The sequence below is a fragment of the Littorina saxatilis genome, linkage group LG15 (genome assembly GCF_037325665.1).
Source record: "Littorina saxatilis isolate snail1 linkage group LG15, US_GU_Lsax_2.0, whole genome shotgun sequence".
Classification (NCBI taxonomy): Eukaryota; Metazoa; Mollusca; class Gastropoda; order Littorinimorpha; family Littorinidae; genus Littorina; species Littorina saxatilis.
The window spans coordinates 22,041,682-22,062,914 of record NC_090259.1 but is presented as its reverse complement, the minus strand read 5'-3'; the positions used below and the strand labels follow the sequence as shown (position 1 = coordinate 22,062,914).

The following is a 21,233-nucleotide window of genomic DNA, read 5'->3' as shown; positions in this document are numbered from 1 at the left end:
TTTCCACAAAAGGCGGGAAACGTAGGGCAATAGTTTGCTTCAAGGGAGAATTACACAGTGAGATAAACAATAAAGGTCAAGAACTATTTTGTTGAACAGTTCAGGAAAAATGCACAAATGCTAGGGTTTTAAGGCGAACACTCATACATCGGATGGTTTTACTTCGTATGTTTAGGTTGTTTTTCATATTTTGTTAGGTGGTTTAAGAATAGACAAATCACACTTGTTCATCCATTGTATACTTGTATAAATTGTCGTTTGTCTTATACCTAATTGAACATTACTTCAGTAAAGCCAACTGAACAAACGAATTTATTTTATTATCAACGTTTAACTATCGTCAGCCTTCTGAAGCAGAAATGTTACACAAAATGCTTTGTTTTCCTTCTCTGATTTCTAAAAACAATGTTGTGCTGATTCTGGCCTAATCCCCGAAAGGTAGGATATAAGTTAATCTAAATGCAACCAAATCAGATCAACTCGACTGTGTTTAGATAACATATTTGACACCGTCCTTATTTCAGGAAACTAATAATGGAGTTGCGGGTGGTTGCGTGACCATATCGCTATGAAAATGTGCGTAAGTAAGTGACAAAAGAACAAAATCAGACACATTTTGTTGTAACTTAAATGGCCGATATACCCGTGGCCGTGCCAAAAACTCATTCGCATCTAACATCGTGCTGTGTTCTGACAACTCATCCATGCAATTGTGAAGATAAATCATCTATATTAATATTCTCCAGTTTCATGTCTTCCAGGAAAAAACTACATTGTGATCTTTTAGTTATAAAACAATCAATGCACAACCCACGTCGGCAAATCCACATAATTTAAACAAGTCAAGTGATACATTTATGGAAATCACAAACATGCAATTCGATCATTTCAACAGTCAGTATACCTTACATGTTCCACTTTCAAAATCTGTCACACAAATCGCACAGAAATACAATATTATACTGTGTCGACCTTATGTTTCCTCAGTCATGTCATGTCCTCAAGTAAAATGATTAATTAAAGAATGAGGAAACAAAAACAGTCTTTCATTGTCATGTGCATGAATACCTAAATAAAAACATGACCAAACCCATACAAATATAACCAAATAAGCAATATTTAATAAACTAACATTACAAAAGAAAAATACTAACAATGTTTCTTTTTTCAGAGGACGTCAGAAAAATGTGTCTTTTTCCTCCCCAGTAAATATTGCACACTGCCCAGTTACCCAAAAATAGAAATAAGAAAGAGCGAGAGAGAGAGAGAGAGAGAGAGAGAGAGAGGGAACGAGAGAGAGAGAGGGAAAAAGAGAGAGAGAAACAGAGAGAGGGAAAGAGAGAGAGAGAGCGCGAGCAAGAGAGAGATTAATAAATAAAATGATAAGTAAATAAAAATAAATACAAATTGGACAGATGGAAAGCAAACACATCAAGTATCATGACTTGTTCAAAACTGGTAATGTGCATCGCACGGCAAGACCAATTAATACACTCGAACCTTTCGTATCAGATTGCGACAACCGATATTTCTGCACATGCAGCCTTATACCTGGTTACATTTTAGCTCTCCTACTTACGCTACGCTTTGTACACTAATACATCAGCTACCTATGGGTATTGTTCTAACAAGTATCAGCTATTGACATTTTTTCCTGAGCATTGTAATGCTTCCCCTTAAAGGAAAACGCCGGCCGTTTAAAAAAAAACATTTTCACACTATTAATGCAACCATAATTGATCATTTACAGGGCGAATAACAGCAAACCAAACAAAATAAATGTAACCTCTAAATCACCCTATCTCTACTACTTGCAGTGAATCGACATTAAAGAATGTTTCGAAACCCTTGAAGTAAAAATGGCCACCCTCTTTTCTGTTAAATTAGCCTCGCCTATAATTGCATTTATCTAATTCTTTGAACAATAATTATTGAATTACCTTCCTTCACTCTGAAGTCAGCGAAAACCCTTGACATTTTAAGTTCTATCAAATAGTAAAGTCCCAATCAACCAGGCTTATTTTACCCGATTTAGTTCAAACCACAAACTGCGAAACTGTAAAAAAGAACGAACACACGCAAAAGGTCATGGACTGTGACCCACACATTGAGTTTCATGTGCATGCAAAAAGACTCACTAAGACACACACCCTGTATCATGCAATGTGTGAAATTATTTGCAAATACTGAAATAATTCAAAGGTAAAACAAAAGTAGAATGGAATCATCAACAAGTTATTTGACAATTTTTATTTTAGTTATTCTTGATAGGAAATCTGTTTGAAATATTAATGTATGTATGTCTTCATTTACAGTGCGCAAAACAGTGGACAAAATCATTGGAAAGTGGAACAGGTGTTATCTTATAAATAACGCAGGAAATTCTGTCGGAGGTTCTTAATTCTCATTGGTAAATAAATAAAATGCTTATCTCGGAAACGTCAATAAGCACATAGGGACACGCTGGCAAGCACACACTCACGTAGACGTATATTGAGGCAGAGGCAGAAGAAGCTCATGCAAATTAACAAAATTTTAATGATCTTATTTTGAATACTGAAATGCCAACCAGTTGTGACCCGTCTTTGACTGGTATGGCTAGCATTTCTTGATATGTGTGATTGTGTCATAAATACCCCCACCTCGCGTCATTGAAACGGCTGAGGCGCTGCATGAGCAAGTTTTTAATCCTTTTGTTTTCTCTCCATTCTTTGCTTTCTTGTAGTTTAAAGTAAAAGTTCAAAGTGCAATCAGACGGGGAGCTTTAATTTGATATATCATAGCTCCACATGCGCAGAAGCTCTACTAAAGACTGGAATGGGTAAAAGTAGTAGAACTAATCAGGAAAAGGAGATGGGGATGGATTGGACACACCCTCCGCAAACCATCAACCAACATCACCAGACAAGCGCTGAGGTGGAACCCCCAGGGCAAGCGAAAGAGAGGCCGTCCAAGAAACACCTGGCGACGCGACCTGGAGGCCGACACCAGAAAGATGGGCTACACCTGGAGTCAGATAGAAAAGATGGCCCAGGACAGAGGACTCTGGAGAGCTGTTGTTGGCGGCCCATACCCTGACAGGAGTGACGGGCATTGAGTTGAGTTGAGTGAGAGCAAACTCAGTCTAACTCTTTTCCATCGCTTTCTTTATTTGCAAGTAAAAGCTCAGGGCAGTGCAATCACAATGAGACGGGGTTCCCCAAACTGTGCGTCCCTGTGTCCTGTACGCACCAGAAGCCAAAACACAAGAGTACCAGAAGCCAAAACACAAGAGTACCAGAAGCCAAAACACAAGAGCACCAGAAGCCAAAACACAAGAGTACCAGAAGCCAAAACACAAGAGCACCAGAAGCCAAAACACAAGAGCACCAGAAGCCAAAACACAAGAGCACCAGAAGCCAAAACACAAGAGTACCAGAAGCCAAAACACAAGAGCACCAGAAGCCAAAACACAAGAGTACCAGAAGCCAAAACACAAGAGTACCAGAAGCCAAAACACAAGAGTACCAGAAGCCAAAACACAAGAGTACCAGAAGCCAAAACACAAGAGTACCAGAAGCCAAAACACAAGAGTACCAGAAGCCAAAACACAAGAGTACCAGAAGCCAAAACACAAGAGTACCAGAAGCCAAAACACAAGAGTACCAGAAGCCAAAACACAAGAGTACCAGAAGCCAAAACACAAGAGTACCAGAAGCCAAAACACAAGAGTACCAGAAGCCAAAACACAAGAGTACCAGAAGCCAAAACACAAGAGTACCAGAAGCCAAAACACAAGAGTACCAGAAGCCAAAACACAAGAGTAGGGCCTACCAGAAAATCACGGAGGGGGTCCCGCGACGCACTTGACCTGAAAAAGAGCGGGTCCCGGGATACACTGAATATACGTTCTCGTGCGATCAGTTGGCATCGTTTTCGGAAAATGTTCTCCCGGATCTATAGCAAGTCAAATTTACCATACATTTTTTGGGAGATGGAAATTTCCAAAAGTTTGCATTACATTGATAAGAGGGCTCCAGGGATCCTTTGTCGTCAAGAAAACATTAGAAAATATGAAGCGACTGGTCTTCGGACCCTCTAAAGTTCAACCCCCCCCCCCCCCCCCCCCGCCCGCCCTACACATTAAAGTTTAAAGTTTGGGGTCCTGGGACCCTCTGGGTATAGTGGGGGGGGGGGGGGGCCTTATTGTGATAGCTTGATTTTGCTATTCTAGTTCCACAGAGCTATATGTGAATTGGTATTGTGACGACACTGAGAGCTACGCTCAAGAGATCGGTCTTTTGTAAACATAACAGCTTAGTTAGAACACTTGCCAGGCACACTGCATTTCCAGGTTAGTAGAAGTTGCATCTGAACTGAATGGTGTCTTGTTATTACTACAAAAACTAATTGATAAGTTTAAGTGAGCTTATATATAATTACGCCTGTTTGAACTTACACGGCCTTGAAATATTGTTCGACCATCACAAACGTTCACAGCTGTCATTTTTATACTTGAAACTTCTGCCATTCAATTGATGATTTCAAACATAGATGTAAATTAATCTCCAGACCTTTTAGAATAAGTATTTAAAATGGTTTTGCAAGGACATCCTCCAATAGACAAATCTCAAGTTATAAACATTGGGCGCCAGTCAAATTTGTAGCAAAGACAAAAAACAACAGAGAATGCACACAGATTTGTAGGTATATAATTATTTCAAGAGAACTCCAAACTCCAAGCGTGATTAGATAAAAATTAAGAATTCTCTCATATGGCTAATGGAAAATGTGTGCTCCTGATGCCAATCTAAATAAAGCGATTTCACTGAGGATGTAGTAAACGTGAATGTTCAGACTTGAACCGTGAAATGTTATATACAAAGGCTGAATATACCGTGGAACAAGCAAACGCTTTGTTCGAATAATCATGATGTACACAGTTCACGTTTATTGCACATTAACCTTGATAGTTTTGTCATGATATTCTTCAAACACAAAAACACCACAAAATAAACCAAACGAACTAAAACAGACCACATTCTCACGGTTGCATCATATATATATCAATGTTATGTCGAGTCCATGCAGCACACAGTCCTTGTGTCTCCCCACAAGAGCGATGAACACAAAAATCTATTTTCCAGGAAACATTTTCTCCGTAGGGATGTAGAATGTTAATCTCAAGCAGAATTAGGCAGTGAAATACTCGATCACATCGAGGAGCTTGTCATCACATCAAGCTATGCCAGGTGTGGCAGGAGGACTTAATTTCAGGCTGTGAAATACTCCAGATCGAGGAGCTTGTCATCACATCAAGCTATGCCAAGTGTGGCAGGAGGACTTAATCTTAGGCAGTGAAATACTTTGATGATCTCATCCGCATAATCTACGCACCAGTTAATTATGCTTGCCAATGAATGTCTTGGCAATTTACTACAAATGGTTCCCCTCACTGTACGATGGCCACACGACAAGTTCTAGGATGCCATGATTCTAGATCTTTGTGTTTTTGCAAAAACCACATTGCTGAAACAGACATTCTGTCAGAGCCTTATGAAGAATAATTAGGATTAGCTTGATGACTATTTAATATCAGGAAGGCTGGCGCGATACACACAAAATAAAGCCATTAATACAGCATTTTCGTGCACAAAAGTCACTCCCACGTGCTTGAACACAATTGATAACGTTACCGTTACATACGAGCAGGGTCCCTACTGGTTTTTAGAAACAAAATTCCATGACTTTTCCATGACTTTCCATGAGCCTCAGTAACATTTTCCATGACTAGATCCACAGGTCGCCATTTCCGAACACGCAAACCTTTTACGTCTTGTCACTGCCAGTTTTGACACTGGCTTGCTTTGCACTGAACTTGAGTCAGTTTCTACGCAGTGTCTCTTCGACAAGCACGTCAAGCATTTGCTACGCAGTCAGATTATCGGTAATGTTTGCTGGTCCTGTCATTTCACTAAACTGGACCAGCCACTGTTTATATCCATCTGCACTTTCGTAAATTCCGTTTCGTAACTGTCACTGTGACTTGACGAACTCATTTTTTTCACCGCGATACACAGTTCATTGCGAAGATCTTCCTCGGTAATTCGTTCCAATTCCGCATACTTTTTGTTGTCAAGAAACAACTCGAAAGAAAGTTTCAAACTCATCATCCTCCATCTTGCTTGTCGAAGCGCTAAAGTACTTTATCGATGCAAAAACAAAAGCAGAAAACTTCGACGAAACCGAGCAACGGAAGGAAGTGAGCCTCGCTTTGGCTCAAGTGCCGTTAAAAATACCGTTATTCTCGTATGCAAATACGAACGAGAAGTTGGTCATACGAACAAGCCTTGTGCTGGCGACGCAAATCGCTGCTGGCTGGCAAAGGGGGGGGGGGGAGGGGGGGGGGGGGAGGGGGGGGGGGGAGGGGGAGGATGGCTGGGCAACGAAAATCGCCGCTGGCGTGCTAAAGGTTAATTTTTCTTTCTTTCTTATTTTTGTTAAATTCCATGACTTTCCATGACTTGAATTGAAATTCCATGACTTTCCAGGCCTGGAAAATTAAAAATCAAATTCCATGACTTTCCAGGTTTTCCATGACCTGTACGAACCCTGTACGAGGGTACGTACTGTCACTAACGAACTCGATCTGTAGAAAATCCATGCATACCTTAAAAATGAAGGAAAACTCATCTGTTACCGACGCCAGGTTACTCCTTGTCTAAGCAGTAGATATGGAGACTTTCATGATCGAGGCGTCAAATACACTGTCACTGCAAATGCGATATCCATTTTCTGTGCAATATCAAACAACGTGAATAATTATTGTGCAATCTCAAACCACAACAATCGTTTTCGGTGCAGTATCAAACCATGTTTTTCAATGCATGCATTAAGGACCAGCCTCAAAATAATTATGTGCAATTACAGGGAAGATGTGTTAAGTTGTGTGCCGAGAAAATATCTTTTGTAGCATCAAAGGTCGTCTTGACTGCGAATCAACACCATGTGCGCCAACTGTGACAAATTGTAAAACCACCCTGATTATTCCGTAGTGAAAATCAAAGCTTGTCTGCAGGTTTCATCTAGCAGAGCCAGAGTGGCAGCTTTGAGTGAGACCTCAAATGTGCCAAAACCACAATCTTTTCTAAATGATTCATTCCTTCATAATCTTACTGTTTTAACTTCTGTGTTCTATTTTCCAATCCAGATCAGTACTGCAAAGGAGAATAAGTAATTTAGAATCTATTCAACTTCTCAATATGGCAGATCCAACTTCTTTGTGGTGTTGTCTCCATTCTGAGCAAGTTTTATGCAAGAAGGAGACAACTCTTCACATAAAGAAGCTCCTCAGTTTTCTCTTTCCTCATGTCACCACAGAATAAGGCCAACAAAAAAAAATAGGTGTGGTTACGGTAACATAGCCAAAAACAATAGGGTAGGTAGGTAGGCAATCACTTTTTTTTAAAACTTTTTTTTCTAATGTGTACAAATTAAACCTACTTGACAGGGAAATAAGTGTGCGACACGGGCACTTTCGCTTTCATTGCGTTTTTTGCACTGGTTTTTTTTTTTTTTTTTTTTTTTTTTTTGACAAATGTAATAAAAAGTTATAGGATCGGCCCCTAAAAATAGGGTAGGTCGGGTTACCGTAACCACACCTATTTTTTTTTAGGCCTAACCATAAAATTGTAGCACCAATAAGTGATGTGCAATCCTGTGCCGTGCACTATTGTTGTTGCAAAATGAAAGGACTAGATCAGCACTTCTGTTCCACTTCAAAACTCTGATTCATTCCATCGAGTTGGTTGAAATAATTAAGTCCTCTGCAGCGTTGCTTACATTCAGAAAATGTTCAGCAGACGAAAACGACAACTTATCATACAGCAACAATTCTGTGACATTTCTTACCACAGTTTCATAGTTACGACTAGCCAACCAGAAAACTATGAAGCCAACGTCTTCACAACATGCCCATTGAAGCACATTTTAGTTCAAAATCAAGGGCTTGACTCTTCAGATACCAGCATGTACCCCCTTACCCTCATATTCACGTCAAAGCACCACACGGTCACCTGAGGTTTTGTGAATCCAACCTCTGCATGACACTGTTCTATTGCAGCAGGTAAACGTCTCTTTGAGAAACGGAACATTCTTCATAAAACAGATTCCAGCTCAACTTTTAGCATAACTCAACAGGACTACTCAGCCCATCACAACTTGGCGTTTGCACTCTTGTGGCTTTTTTGAAGAACTTTCAAAAGGGCTACTCAGAGAGATACAAAGCAACCATCCTGAGAAGATGTTAGTGAAGAAGCAGGGAATCGTGTTCTCCCTGTCGCCGTTCCTTTGCAGTGGAATTTCAGCATATGACAAGGACTATGCCGAGAAGACCAATTCTGCCATCCGCAGAGGATGCGATCTTTAAAGCAAGGCTTCTTGTTCGCTGTGTCGACGTTCTCTTACAGGACAATTTCAGCTCATGACAAATTAGGACTTCTTCAAGAAGAGCAAATCTGCCATCCGGAGGTGATGTCAGCAGAGAAGCAAAGCTTCTTGTTCGCTGTGTCGACGTTCTCTTACATGAAATCTGCTATCCTGAGGGGATGTCAGCTTACAAGCAAGGCTTCTTGATCCTCTTGTCGATGTTTCTCTTACAGGAAAACGTCAGCTCATGACAAGGACTTTTAGTCGAAGAACCAGCCGACAGTCCAAGATGATGTCAGCTTAGAAGAATACAACACTTCTTTATTCAGAATCTCATTGTCACACTATAGTACCACTCAGTCCACCACGAGTTCTTGGCGCCAGGTTCTCAGTGCTACTGTTGCCGTTCATGTCTACACCATCTGCCATAGGAATGTCTGGGGAGTCTGGAGTCTGAACGTCAAACTCAGTCCCTCTCTCCAAGGAATGATGAGGTGGGGTGGTCGTCGTGCCGTTGATGGGTGTCTGCAGGGGCTGGGACTGGAATATGGGGGTGGATCTTGAGGGTTGGGAGGGAGTTTCGTCATCACTGTCGCTGCTGTCGTAGTAGATGACTGGGATCTGCCAGAGACACAGAGCAAAGAAGGATTTCGTTAATCACTGTCAAAAAACACCGAAAACATTGCCTTTTTGACTGACTAAAAGTCAATTTCAACGTTACACAATGTCGATCTACAAACAAAATCAAAACTTGAATACTTGATGAACATTAGATTGGGTGACTGACTATTTAACATTGCAAGCTTCAAAATCGAATGACTTTCAGACCAGCAGATTGATTTATGGTTAGTTAACATAATACGAAAATCAGGAAATACAACGGGTTTTTTTACGTTTGTTTGTTTGTTTAATTCAAAAGTTCTCAGCCTAAACTGTGTATTCAATGCAAAAATAACATCAACGAAACGCATCCAATAAACGTAAGCCCCGTTCAAATCCAGGCACTTGAAACACACTGAAAAGCCCACAAGACACTCACTCTGCTTCCTGAGATCGGTTGCGTGCTACCATCTCTGCGCGAAGTGTCGCCGGTCTTAGGCCCGTTGCTAGGGAAGGTGTCACGTGATCGAGAGGCCGTGGGTTCTGTGTCGTTGTTGGGAGCCCCCGTGGGATCCTGACGCTTGCGGAGCTTCTGGTCCTGCAGTAGCTTGCGTTCGTCCGTCAGTGGTGAGGGCTGCGGCGACAGGGAGCTGGGTCGGATCAAGTAGCTGTGGAAATAAGGCCAGATGAACAGCATGAGATCAGGAAAGTATAAAACACGTGAACCAGCCTGTAGAAAGGCAAGATGAACAGCATGAGATCAGGAAAAACACTTGAACGAGCCTGAAAAATGAGCCTGTATTTTTGTGGCATAATTTTTGTCCAGAGAGAGAGAGAGAGAGAGAGGGGGAGAGGGAGAGAGAGAGGGGGGGAGCGGGAGAGAGAGGGGGGGTGAGAGAGGGGGGAGGCAAGAGAGGGGAGAGAGAGAGGGGGGGAGGGGATAGACAGAGAGAGAGAGAGAGAGAAAGCGAGAGAGACAGCCAGACAGTCAGACAAACAGGCAAAGAGGGAGAGATAAAGCGACAGAGTCCGACAGACAGAAAAAAAGACCAAGAAAAGGACAGAAAAAGAAGAACGAAGGAAAGAAAAGGAAAGGAAATAAATTCAAAGAAGACCCATGAACAAAAACACCCCAAAACAAACTACAACAAAGGAAAAAAGTTCAAAGAGAAAATTCTGACAAGACTCTCTTGCTTGAAAACGTCAAACAACTTACACAATGTCTCCAACTTCCAGCTTGAGATCATAACTGGGGTTGATGATGACGTAGGAGATAGTATTTCGTTTCAAGCTCATATCCTCTGCAATGGTCATTGTCATTAGCATCATGAAAACACAAGAAACAGCGGGGAATAATTACATATTTAGTTTACGAAAACGTATATGAGGACAATTAATGTTCATTTAGTAATAGAGTTGCACCAGTTTGAAACTCACTGTCTAACAGTACTAAAATTGCTACTAATATTAGCCAGTTCAAGAACCGACTTGGCAGTAAACAGTCAATGAAGACAAGCCTGCATGAGTACGATGGGTGACACTTGTCACACAAGTTCAAAATTCGCATGCATTTTAACAGACCCAAATGAACATTGGAAATAGAGAATACCACATGGCTTGCTGTGTCGTACCAGATTTACACGAGTTTTTTTTTAAAAATAAAGCGAGCTGTTCACTATTTGAAAAAGCAACGAGTGTACATCTGGTACGACACAGCAAGCCATGTAGTATTCTGTTTATCCTACATACTGTACTTAGTGTATTTTACTGAAAATGTCCTGCATTCGAGGCAGCTAAATTGAAGACGCTTGTTTTGGAACCTCGATCTCTTCTAAAGCCTCGTGCAATCTATTACGTCAAAGCAAAAGCAACGTCACTCTGAAAGTGTGGCGTGACGTGTTAGTTCTAAAGATTCATCGAGGGTAATTAGCGAGCGCAATTTGTGTTTCTATAATGACGTTTGTCTCAGTGACTTTGACATCATAAGCAGTGGAAAAACAGGTCCCTGCCAGACTTGCTTGACATGGCCTCATTTACATGATATACACACGTGTGATTTGAACGATTATTATCTCACGGGTGTCTCTCTCACGTATGTAGGATAATAATTATAACGAGAGGACGTAAAAGGACCGCGAGACCTACTCATTGTCACTACCATCTATACCTATGTTTTGTAGTTCAGATAATTATGATTGGCAAAGCAACATGAAAGAGATCAAATGCACTCACATTATTTAAGTACTTTGAGAACTATTGAATTTTAGAGGATAAAAGCCGTTAGTTCAGCTCAGTGCTGTTCTGTTCTGTGTGTCTCATATTCAGATAATAAAGTTGTATTGAATTGAATTGAATTTTTCTCAGGTGCCAGGAGACGGGTTTCGCACAACGCCCACTTCTGTTGCTGTCTAAATACAGAGTGCTTACTTCTCTTTATTTATCACTCTGTTCACCGGGCTTCCTGGGTTGTGGATGACCCAGAGCCTCAAAAGTGTCTGTACATGTATCTCTAAAACTATTGGGAATTCTTGATTGAGACTTCATGTAATCCCCAAACACTATAGAACCTTCCTATCAACCAATGTTTAAAGGATTATCTTTGTAAACAAACAAATAAACAATGACGTCATTTGAACTACACAGTCCAGATGTTGTGGGTCCTGGACGAACCATATGTAATTAAAGAAGGCATTTGACGGTTAGTATCCCTATTCGCATGGCGTGGGTGGTGAACTACCCATACTCCTTTAAGAGGGGGTAAAGAGTTTATCCCTATTCGGATGGCGTGGGTCTTGTACGACCCATACTTTTTACGTTGAATCTTTCTTTAAAAAAAAGTATGGGTCGTACACCACCCACATCATCCGGACTGTGTAGTCGAAAGCGTGATCCGCTGAAAGTTAAGATCAGCCTCAACATGCACTCACCCCTATAGTATTCCTCGAAGGGCAGGCCCAAGCTCTGCATTCGACACTTGACAAGCTGCATGATTTCGTATTGCTCTGGAGTCATGTTGTTTCCTCCGTGACTCTCCTCTCCAGCGGCTAGTGACAACTGAAATGAAACAGTCCACAGTCATAGGCACGCCGTGCAAGGTGTGTACAGACAATCGTGGTCAACTAATTATGTTTCTGTTATAGCAAAAGGTAATTAAACAGGAAGGTATGAAGGATCGAAGGGAGGGAGGGAGGGTGGCAGGGGGGGAAAGAGCACAATAAAGGCAAAGACAAGAGTTAGGTCAAAACTGGTCGACTCTCACTTCCCCTTTTAAACAAATGCAAGAAAGACGTTTAAAGAGAGAGAGAGAGAGAGAGAGAGAGAGAGAGAGAGAGAGAGAGAGAGAGAGAGAGAGAGAGAAAGAGAGAGAGAAAGAGAGAGAGAGAGACAGAGAAAGAGAGAGACAATGACAATGAAAATTCTTTATTTTACGAGAGTAACAGACTAAGCATAGGTATACTTTTTTGCATCTGGCCCTCGCCCTAAAGAGGGACTATAATCTACAACTAAGAGAGAGAGAGACAGAGACAGAAACAGAGAGACAGAGAGAGACAGCTAGAGAGAGAGAGCCAGAGAAACAGATACAAAGACAGACAGACAGGAAGCATGACAGACATAAAGACAGACAGATATTCACAATCTCTTTTTACATTTAGTCAAGTTTTGACTAAATGTTTTAACATAGAAGGGGGAATCGAGACGAGGGTCGTGGTGTATGTGTGTGCGTGTGTGTGTGTGTGTAGAGCGATTCAGAGTAAACTACTCGACCGATCTGTATGAAATTTTTCATGAGAGTTCCTGGGTATGTTATCCCCAGACGGTTTTTTTCATTTTTTTCGATACATTTCTTTGATGACGTCATATCCGGCATTTTGTAAAAGTTGAGGCGGCACTGTCACATCCTCATTTTTCAATAAAATTGATTGAAATTTTGGCAAAGCAATTTTCGACGAAGGCCGGACTTTGGTATTGCATTTCAGCTTGGAAGCTTAAAATTTAATTAATGACTTTGGTCATTAAAAAAATTTTTTAAAACGATCCAAAATTACGTTTATCGTATTCTTCATCATTTTCTGATTCCAAAAACATATAATTATGTTATATTCGGATTAAAAACAAGCTCTGAAAATTAAAAATATAAAAATTATGATTAAAATTAAATTTCCGAAATCGATTTAAAAACAATTTCATCTTATTTCTTGTCCGTTCCTGATTCCAAAAACATATAGATATGATATGTTTGGATTAAAAACACGTTCAGAGAGTTAAAAAGAATAGAGATATAGAAAAGCGGGCTATCCTCCTCAGCGCAACCGCTACCGCGCTTTTCTGTATTGTTAATTTCACTGCCTTTGCCACGAGCGGTGGACAGACGATGCTACGAGTGTACGGTCTTGCGGAAAAAATGCTTTGCGTTCAGTTTCATTCTGTGAGTTTGACTGAGCTTGACTAAATGTTGTATTTTCGCCTTACGCGACTTCTTTCCTTGCGCTCAATCGCATGTTCAATGTTGACAAAGTGACAAAGATGAATGTATAATACAGTTAAGAAATCATGTTTGTTTCTGCATATACACATGACACAAAACTGAAGCTTGTGTAGCACGTGGCATGAGTGTGCAAAAAGGTATGAACACAGAAGATTATTGTTAAATATTTTTATTCTAATTTACTAAATCAAATCATACGGATTTACTAAAATATTTGCGACTGGATAGTAGCTGGAGTCGGGCATATATGGAGAGCTTTTAATATAACGTTAGATTAGCGTTAAAAATTGCACTTCTCAACAAATGTTGTATCAGTTGTCTTCAATGAAAATCATAATCAACATTTTTGAAGATCCGTTGTTTCCTGTTGCACGTTGAGGATAGTTGCTTGAAACTAGAAATAAGAATCAAAAGTTAATTACAATGAATGCTCAATCTTCGTTGTTATTACTAAGGACAACTACAAATATCAGCATTGGATTGCTACAGTCTCGTCTAAAAGGCACACTCCTTATGGCGGAGTCACACTAAGACAACGCTCGGCCAGCGCACTGAAAATGAATCAAAAATGGAAAATAATGATCAGTGCGTCGTTGTGTGACCGCGGTTTTGTAGAAGCACATTTTTGTGCATGCTCAAAAAATCCCAACGCACACAGCGAATGACAACGAATGCGTAGCGTTGGTCTAGCGCGCTCGACGAACGAGTAACGCATATTGACGCACACCCAGCGAACGACAACGCACTGGCCAAAATCGCAATTATTCGCGAATTTTTTTTTAGTGCGCTGGCCGTGCGTCGTCTTGGTGTGACTCCGCCATTACCGTGAAAACAGTTCTGGAATAAATGTTGCCTTGCCTTGCCTTGCACCATCTGCCCAACCTTTCAAAGGGGATAAGGCCATCCCTCCGTTTGGACACAAACCATAAATCAACATTCTGACTGCCTCCTGCGAATAGCTGAATTCTTTTACTAATTAATTTCGCGAATGTACACAAGTGGTTTGTAAGAAATTAATTCATTAAAAAAAAAATCCACACTCTGCACTGAAGGCATCGATGAGACTGTTGATTTGTAGAATGTGACCAAGTGGAGGGATGGCATTATCCGAGGTAAAAGCCTGGCCAGCCGAGGCCAGTCAGCCAAATCGTTTACACGGGAAGTACTGTGCCTTTAACAGTAACAATACTATGTTGCCCCTAAACTGCCTGCAAAGTGATCTATGAAAGAGACACAGGTATAGGCGAGTATAGAATGTCTTATATTTTCAATGATGAATTTGTTATCGCTGACAATAACTGTCTGATTTGTTATCTTTTTTTGTTAAAGTTATATCTTTGTTTCAAAGCCCTCTGGGCCCAAAACAATAAAATACTTGACTTGACTTGACTTGACTTGACTGTCACTGTGTTTTTTGTATTCGTAATTTTCTTCTTCGGGGTGAGAATTCAGGTAGCGTATTGATGCTATAACTGTTAGGTAGCGTATTAATGCTTTAACTGTTGATATCTTAATTAGCATTGGTTTTCAGAGATCTGTAAAGTCAGCAACTAAAACCGCGATTTTCTTGTATTTTTTTCTATTTGTCTCTTGAACTTTTTGTTTTTTGTAGTCGTCATCTTAAATTTCATAATCTTCAAATCTAGACGGACAATAAGAACTACTTCCGGAATAAACTTTGTTTTCAACAAAAATATGTAGTTGAGTCATCATATGAAACAGAAATTAGCTGGATTCTTATTTCAGGCAGACTGAACATGTTGCAATGATAGAAGCAGAAAACACGAGAAAGTAGAAAGTACACATCAAACAAGACAAGTATGCAACAGTAATAAACCTAAGTAACACTATACCACTGTACTTTAAAGTTTGAACTAGATAAGAAGAAATGTCTTTTTCAAAAGTATAAAACTTAAATGCCATTACACTAACGTTTCTTAACATTTCAAACAAATAAGTTTAAAATGTCTTGTTCCTTACCAATAGGTTTTTGATGACATTGTGGCAGTGGCGGTGCACCTACTTTTATTTTACACACATTTTAACACTCGGGTTTTAATGCTTCGACAAATATATACGTTGTAACAGCTGAAAGGTATTGCTATCAAGATGTAATGAATGGCGGTTATGGTGTTTATAGTTGAAGGGATATAACTAGTGCTTTTTTGTAATACAAAGAGGTTGTCAGGAGTTGTTTAACTTTGAGAGTGGAAACTTTTAACAGTTCAGTAAAATTCCATGGTTAGCTACGGACGGTCAAACTGGGTTCGCGGCACGTGAATTTACAACTGTGCGAGTTGTTCGCGTTATAATCGCAACCGCCTGATTTTGTGAGTTGTGATTGTAAACTGCCTGACAATTGAAAGTCATTCGACCTGGGCTCTCGGATGAGAAAACCTGCTCTTGCTTTTGATGTCAACCTTGGAACCGGGAAACATTGCCGGGATGACTTGGACTTTTGTATGGGTGCCGCCATATTGGAAGATGAGGTACTTGGCTAGTTTTGTGTGAACTTGAACATTTCTTTTGTATGCGCGGACATGACTTGTGTACTTGAATAATTTCGGAATTGTATAATTTTCTTGTGCTCGGTTGGTGTGTTTTTGAATATTGTTAGTTGTTACAGTAGGGTGTTATATTTTGTAACAGGCCGCCCCAGTCTGACTTGTGCGGGGTGATGCCAGTGTGGCGAGGGTGCGATGGAGGCCGTAAGGTTGAAGGCTAGCTACATCGTCACCTCTACATAACGTAAAAGTTATGTTTTGTTTATTTGCTTTCTTGTCCTTGTAAATATGTTATGACGTTGACAATGAATGAGTGAGTTTCACAAGGTCGTGGACAATGAATGAATGAGTTTCAAAAGGTCATGAATTGATTATTGTAAGCAAGAAAGTATTTGAGAATTTGAGGAATGAGTTGATAATTGCTATGTCAGAAACAAACCAATTTGTATGTTCTAATTAAACCATTGGCTATTGTTTGGAAAGAATGAGTTGGTGAAAGACTACAAATTCTTCTAATCTTCTCTCTGCTTTCCTAAACTTCTGAGCGGGAGTCAGATGATTGACTGTGTGTGTGTGTGTGCACATATAAAGAATCTGGAAGGAGATTAATAAGGATAACTACGGATCTTCTTTATTTCAAATCTCTTACATTGGCGAGCTTGCGGTTGTATTAATTGGAAAATTTTTGAAGATTAATTTTCTTTTTCTTTTTGGTGCGTTCCCTTGAGTGCAGTTAGGCTTATTTTATATTATTGACTTGTAGTGCTGAAGTATTGTTTGGTTTTGCGCAGATGCTGATGCATGCAGTCTGGAGGATGGACATCCTTGTCATCTGTCTGTGAAGGGAGTTCCTTGGTCTGTGGACGGATGCATCCTGTGCCTGACGGAACGACATATTTTGGACAGGAGTGAGTCATTTGCTTATCTGACACTCAAGTAAATATTCTATATATTTTTGAGAATAATTTGTCTCTCTGAGTGTTGGTTCTTGCTTGTGAGTAGGTTATTTTTTTTCCCCTACTTTACATGAAGCGTCCTGTAGGTTAGTTTTACCTACAAGTGAATAATACATGACACATCATTTTTCCCTTTTACGTGTACACAGTTTGTAAAGAGTTGTGGGTCAGCAATGCCTTGATTCATAAGTGTATGGGAATGGGGGTATGTCTAGTTCCTAGGCCAAGTTTTTGGGCGGAGCCTAGTTTCAGATGTATTGATTGTTTCCCCATGTAGTTCGGTTGATCGGTTTCCTAGACTGTGTCACTTTAGTACTGTACTTGAGGAAGTCAGGTAAATTCTAAAGTTTAGTGGACTATTGTGTTCACGTTAGTCAAAGCTAAGTCTTGGTGTTGCCCTCTAGCATTCTATGTAGTGGATAGTCATAGTTTGCTTAAGTGATAGCGGTTTGTTCACGATGGCATCTCAAGAAGAGGTTCAAGCTTTGATAGCGCAGTTTAAGGTGGAGGGTGAAGCCTTAGGAAAAGATGGTGCATCACTGAACAAGTATGTGGAGGATAATTTGCGTGAGGAAAGAGCAGCAAGAAGAAAAAGAGAAAATGATATTGCTCTACAAGAAAAAGAACTCGCTGCTGCACGTGAGCTTAAAGAGAGAGAGTTAGCTGAACAAGCTAAGATTGAAAATCGTCGTCTCGATATTGAAGAAGAAAAGGCGAACAGGGAGGCAAAGTTGCGAGCAGACGAGTTGGTTGAAAAAGCAAGCAAGAATAAATTGGCCAATCGTCCCAAGATTCCCTATTTTGATGATAAATCAGATGACATTGAGAGTTATCTGTATCGCTTCGATAAGCACGCAGCTAGCTTGAAGTGGTCAAAGGATGAGAAGGCTTTGATTTTGCCTACTCTACTCAGAGGTCGTGCTCTGAATTATTTTCAAGAGTTACCAGTAGAAGATACTAATGACTATGCCAAACTGTCAGCGCATTTGTTGAAGAGATTCAAATGTACTGAAGAAGGTTTCAGAACGCAGTTTCGCTCATGCAAACCTGAATCTGGTGAAACCATGCATGTCTTTTTCTCCCGCATGAGAAGATTTTTTACTAGATGGACAGATATGGCTGGAGTTGGCACAGATTTCGCTTTGCTCTGTGACTTGGTGCTCAGAGAGCAGATTCTGTCTAGTTGTGCGTCGTCTCTGGTTACTTTTCTGAAAGAAGACAAGCATACTACCGCTCAAACCATGATAGACGCAGCTGAAAGATACAGGGAAGCACATCCTAGTCAAAACCTAGCAGCAAAAGGTTCTAGTGATCCTCTGTTGGCTAATGTCGGTCTTCCAAGTGGGAGAGGAGGTCATTCAGGTGGTCGAGGTGGTCAGAGGTTTTCTAAGAAGAATAGTCAGGCTGACACAAACCCACCGACAGAACAAAGCTCTCCTGATAATAAGGGTGGCAGAGGTGCTAGTCAAGCTGGTAGAGGTGGTCAGAACTATCAGAGGAAGTGTTGGTGGTGTCAAGATACTTCGCACAAGTTGGCAGATTGTCCCAAAAAAATGCATACTGCTTCAGTATCCGTTGTCACTGTTGAAGAGTCCAGCTGTAGTGAAGACGAGCAGTCTGTGGCGTCAGTAGGATTTTCAGGTAGTGATGAACTTCCCGAGTCTATTCAGACATGTGAAGGTACCTTAAATGGTAGTGAGGTCACGGTCATGTTGGATAGTGGGTGTTCCACGGTTGGGGTCAGGAAGTCCCTAGTGAGAGATGATCAGTTTACTGGGAAGGTACAGGTGTGTAGACAGTTCAGTGGGGATTTGGTTCGGTTACCCATTGCGATTGTGAGTCTGGATACACCATACTTTTCTGGAAGTGTTGAGGCATGTGTGATCGACAATCCAGTATGTGACGTCATTTTGGGTAGAATACAGGGATGCACATTTGGATGTGTAGAGGTTACTAGCGCAGTCCAGACAAGAGGTCAAAAAGCTAGAGAAGAACGTCCTTTTAGACCGCTGTTGACCGCTAAAGTTCCCCAACTTGATATCAATGCTGAGAAACTTTCCAAAATGCAAATGGATGACAAAACGTTGCATGATCTGTTCGAGAAAGTTGGCCAAAGAAAATCGGAAGAGTCGTCTGGTTGTGTGGTGTCGTTTGTTGGTCAGAACCCAGTTGTTGCCACATTGGGAGTGATCAGTGGGTCCAGTGCAGTAGAGGAGGTAGACATTCAGAAAGTCAAACTACAGTCAGTTCCCACAGTTCAGACTGAGAATGTAGATGATGTGGTCTATAGTCCAGACTTGTCTATGCAGGCAAAACAAAAAGTGCAGGCGGTGTTTCAGAAGCATCAGGACAAAATGACGGATTTGCCTGGTACTTGTGACCTAGTGCAGCATGTGGTGAGGATTCCTGAAGGTGCTGTGGTCAATGTGAAACAGTATCCGTTACCATTTGAGTCTCAGAAAGTGGTTGAAGAAGAAGTGAAGAAGATGTTAGATCTAGACGTAATAGAGCCGTCTATTTCTCCGTTCTCGTCTCCTATTGTTCTAGTCAAGAAGAAGGACGGAAGTACTCGTTTTGCATCGATTTCAGACACCTCAATAAGATTACGGAGTTTGACGCTGAGCCAATACCGGATCCGGAAGTTCTGTTTGCTTCATTGCAGGGCAGGCAGCATTTCACGAAGATTGATCTGGCTAAGGGCTATTGGCAAATTCCGATGGCAGAGTCTGATCGAGCAAAAACGGCTTTTCGTACCCCTCAAGGTCTATATCAGTTCAAGAAGATGCCGTTCGGAATGAGTACAGCACCAAGTACTTTCGCGAGGATGATGAAGATGTTGGATCTGGATAGGTTCAAATCTGTTCATTTCTTTGATGACGTACTTGTAGCCACAGAAGACTGGTGTGAGCATCTAGAGGCACTTGACGGACTGTTGACAGAACTGGGAAAACATGGGTTGACTGTGAGACCGTCGAAAGTAGAGGCAGGGTTTGACTCTATTGAGTTTTTGGGTCACATAGTTGGGGAGGGTAGCATGCGTCCAGTTCCCTCCAAAGTGTCCAAAATCTTGAATGTCTCTGTCCCAACCACAAAGAAACAAGTCCGGTCATTGGTAGGGCTCATCAGTTTCTATAGGCGCTATGTCCCAAGCTTCGCGTCTATTGTGTTCCCCCTGGTAGAACTCACAAAGAAGAACCAACCAAACAAAGTTCGTTGGTCAAAAGAGTGTCAGATGGCTTTTGACAGGGTCAAAGAAATTTTGTCGTCTGAACCACTGGTGAGATTGCCAGACTTTTCCAGGCCGTTCACAGTGCGGTCGGATGCATCCTCCACGGGGATTGGAGCAGCCCTGATGCAGCCTGATGATGACGACGTCCTTCATCCAGTTCTGTATGCCAGCAGGAAACTGCTGGAAAGAGAAACCAGATACTCTACTGTGGAGAGAGAGTGCCTAGCGTTGGTGTGGGCAGTTGACAAATTCCATCGCTATTTGTTTGGCTCACATTTCTTTGTTGAGACTGATCACAGACCGTTGACGTACTTACGACAGTCCAAAACTGCCAACGGACGACTGTTGCGATGGGCTCTGTCTCTCCAAGAGTATTCATTCACAGTAGTGCCAATTCCTGGAGTCAGGAATTTTGAGGCTGATGTGTTGTCACGCTTGACGAAGTGAATGGAACATGATGGTTGAAAGAACAGTGAAAAGACTTTCTGCAATCAACAAGGACAATACTTTTTGTGCTGTGAGTGTTGATATGCTGTGTATGTATTAAGAACTAATTTAATTTTGTTCTTGGTTTTTTTTCACATTGTGATTATTATTTAATCTGGCTGGAAAAATTTGTTTGGATATTTTGATGCTAGTACCATTTTGTGTTGTAGTCGAGGTTTACTGTATTGAGTTTAGCGGGGGCTACTCAAACTTTGTTGGCGATCTTTGGTACCAAGAACGTCAATGTTATTGCATTCAGTAATAGGCGAAAATTGCTGAATGTCCATGAGTATAACTATTGTGGATTAACACAGTGGGTGATTATCTACACGGCGGCGTAAATGTGGTTTATTATGCTTGCCATTGTTGCTCATGTTTAAGGACAGCCTCGTGGCTTTCGTCACTTTTTTGGTGGATGGCACTGTCTTTTGGTTGTAAACTGATTGCACTCTTTGGGAACGGACAGAGTATTTAATAAATGTTTTCCTTATGCTTTGATTATTTATTAATCTATTTATGTATTTTTTATATGTATTTAAAAAATTTTTCTTGTTACTGGAATACTT

The 21,233-nt window shown here is 40.9% G+C and overlaps 2 protein-coding genes across 2 annotated transcripts in view; one reads left to right on the top strand and one right to left on the bottom strand.

Moving 5' to 3' along the window:
• The first annotated feature begins 3,184 nt into the window (after nt 1-3,184).
• Nucleotides 3,185-8,613, top strand: LOC138947953 (neurofilament medium polypeptide-like). Its single transcript, XM_070319477.1, has 4 exons — nt 3,185-3,802; nt 7,190-7,212; nt 8,000-8,104; nt 8,448-8,613. Exons 1-4 carry the CDS (start codon nt 3,185-3,187, stop codon nt 8,611-8,613), a joined length of 912 nt encoding a protein of 303 aa, XP_070175578.1.
• LOC138947952 (potassium channel subfamily T member 2-like) overlaps nt 6,601-21,233 on the bottom strand; it is a 99,186-nt gene continuing 84,553 nt past the window's right edge. Inside the window, exons 26-29 of the mRNA XM_070319476.1 lie at nt 11,934-12,060; nt 10,223-10,307; nt 9,446-9,674; nt 6,601-9,027 (exon numbers count right to left, since the gene is read on the bottom strand). Coding sequence (XP_070175577.1) covers nt 8,746-9,027; nt 9,446-9,674; nt 10,223-10,307; nt 11,934-12,060 — 723 coding nt within the window. The 3' untranslated portion in view covers nt 6,601-8,745. The remainder of the gene's footprint in view (nt 9,028-9,445; nt 9,675-10,222; nt 10,308-11,933; nt 12,061-21,233) is intronic.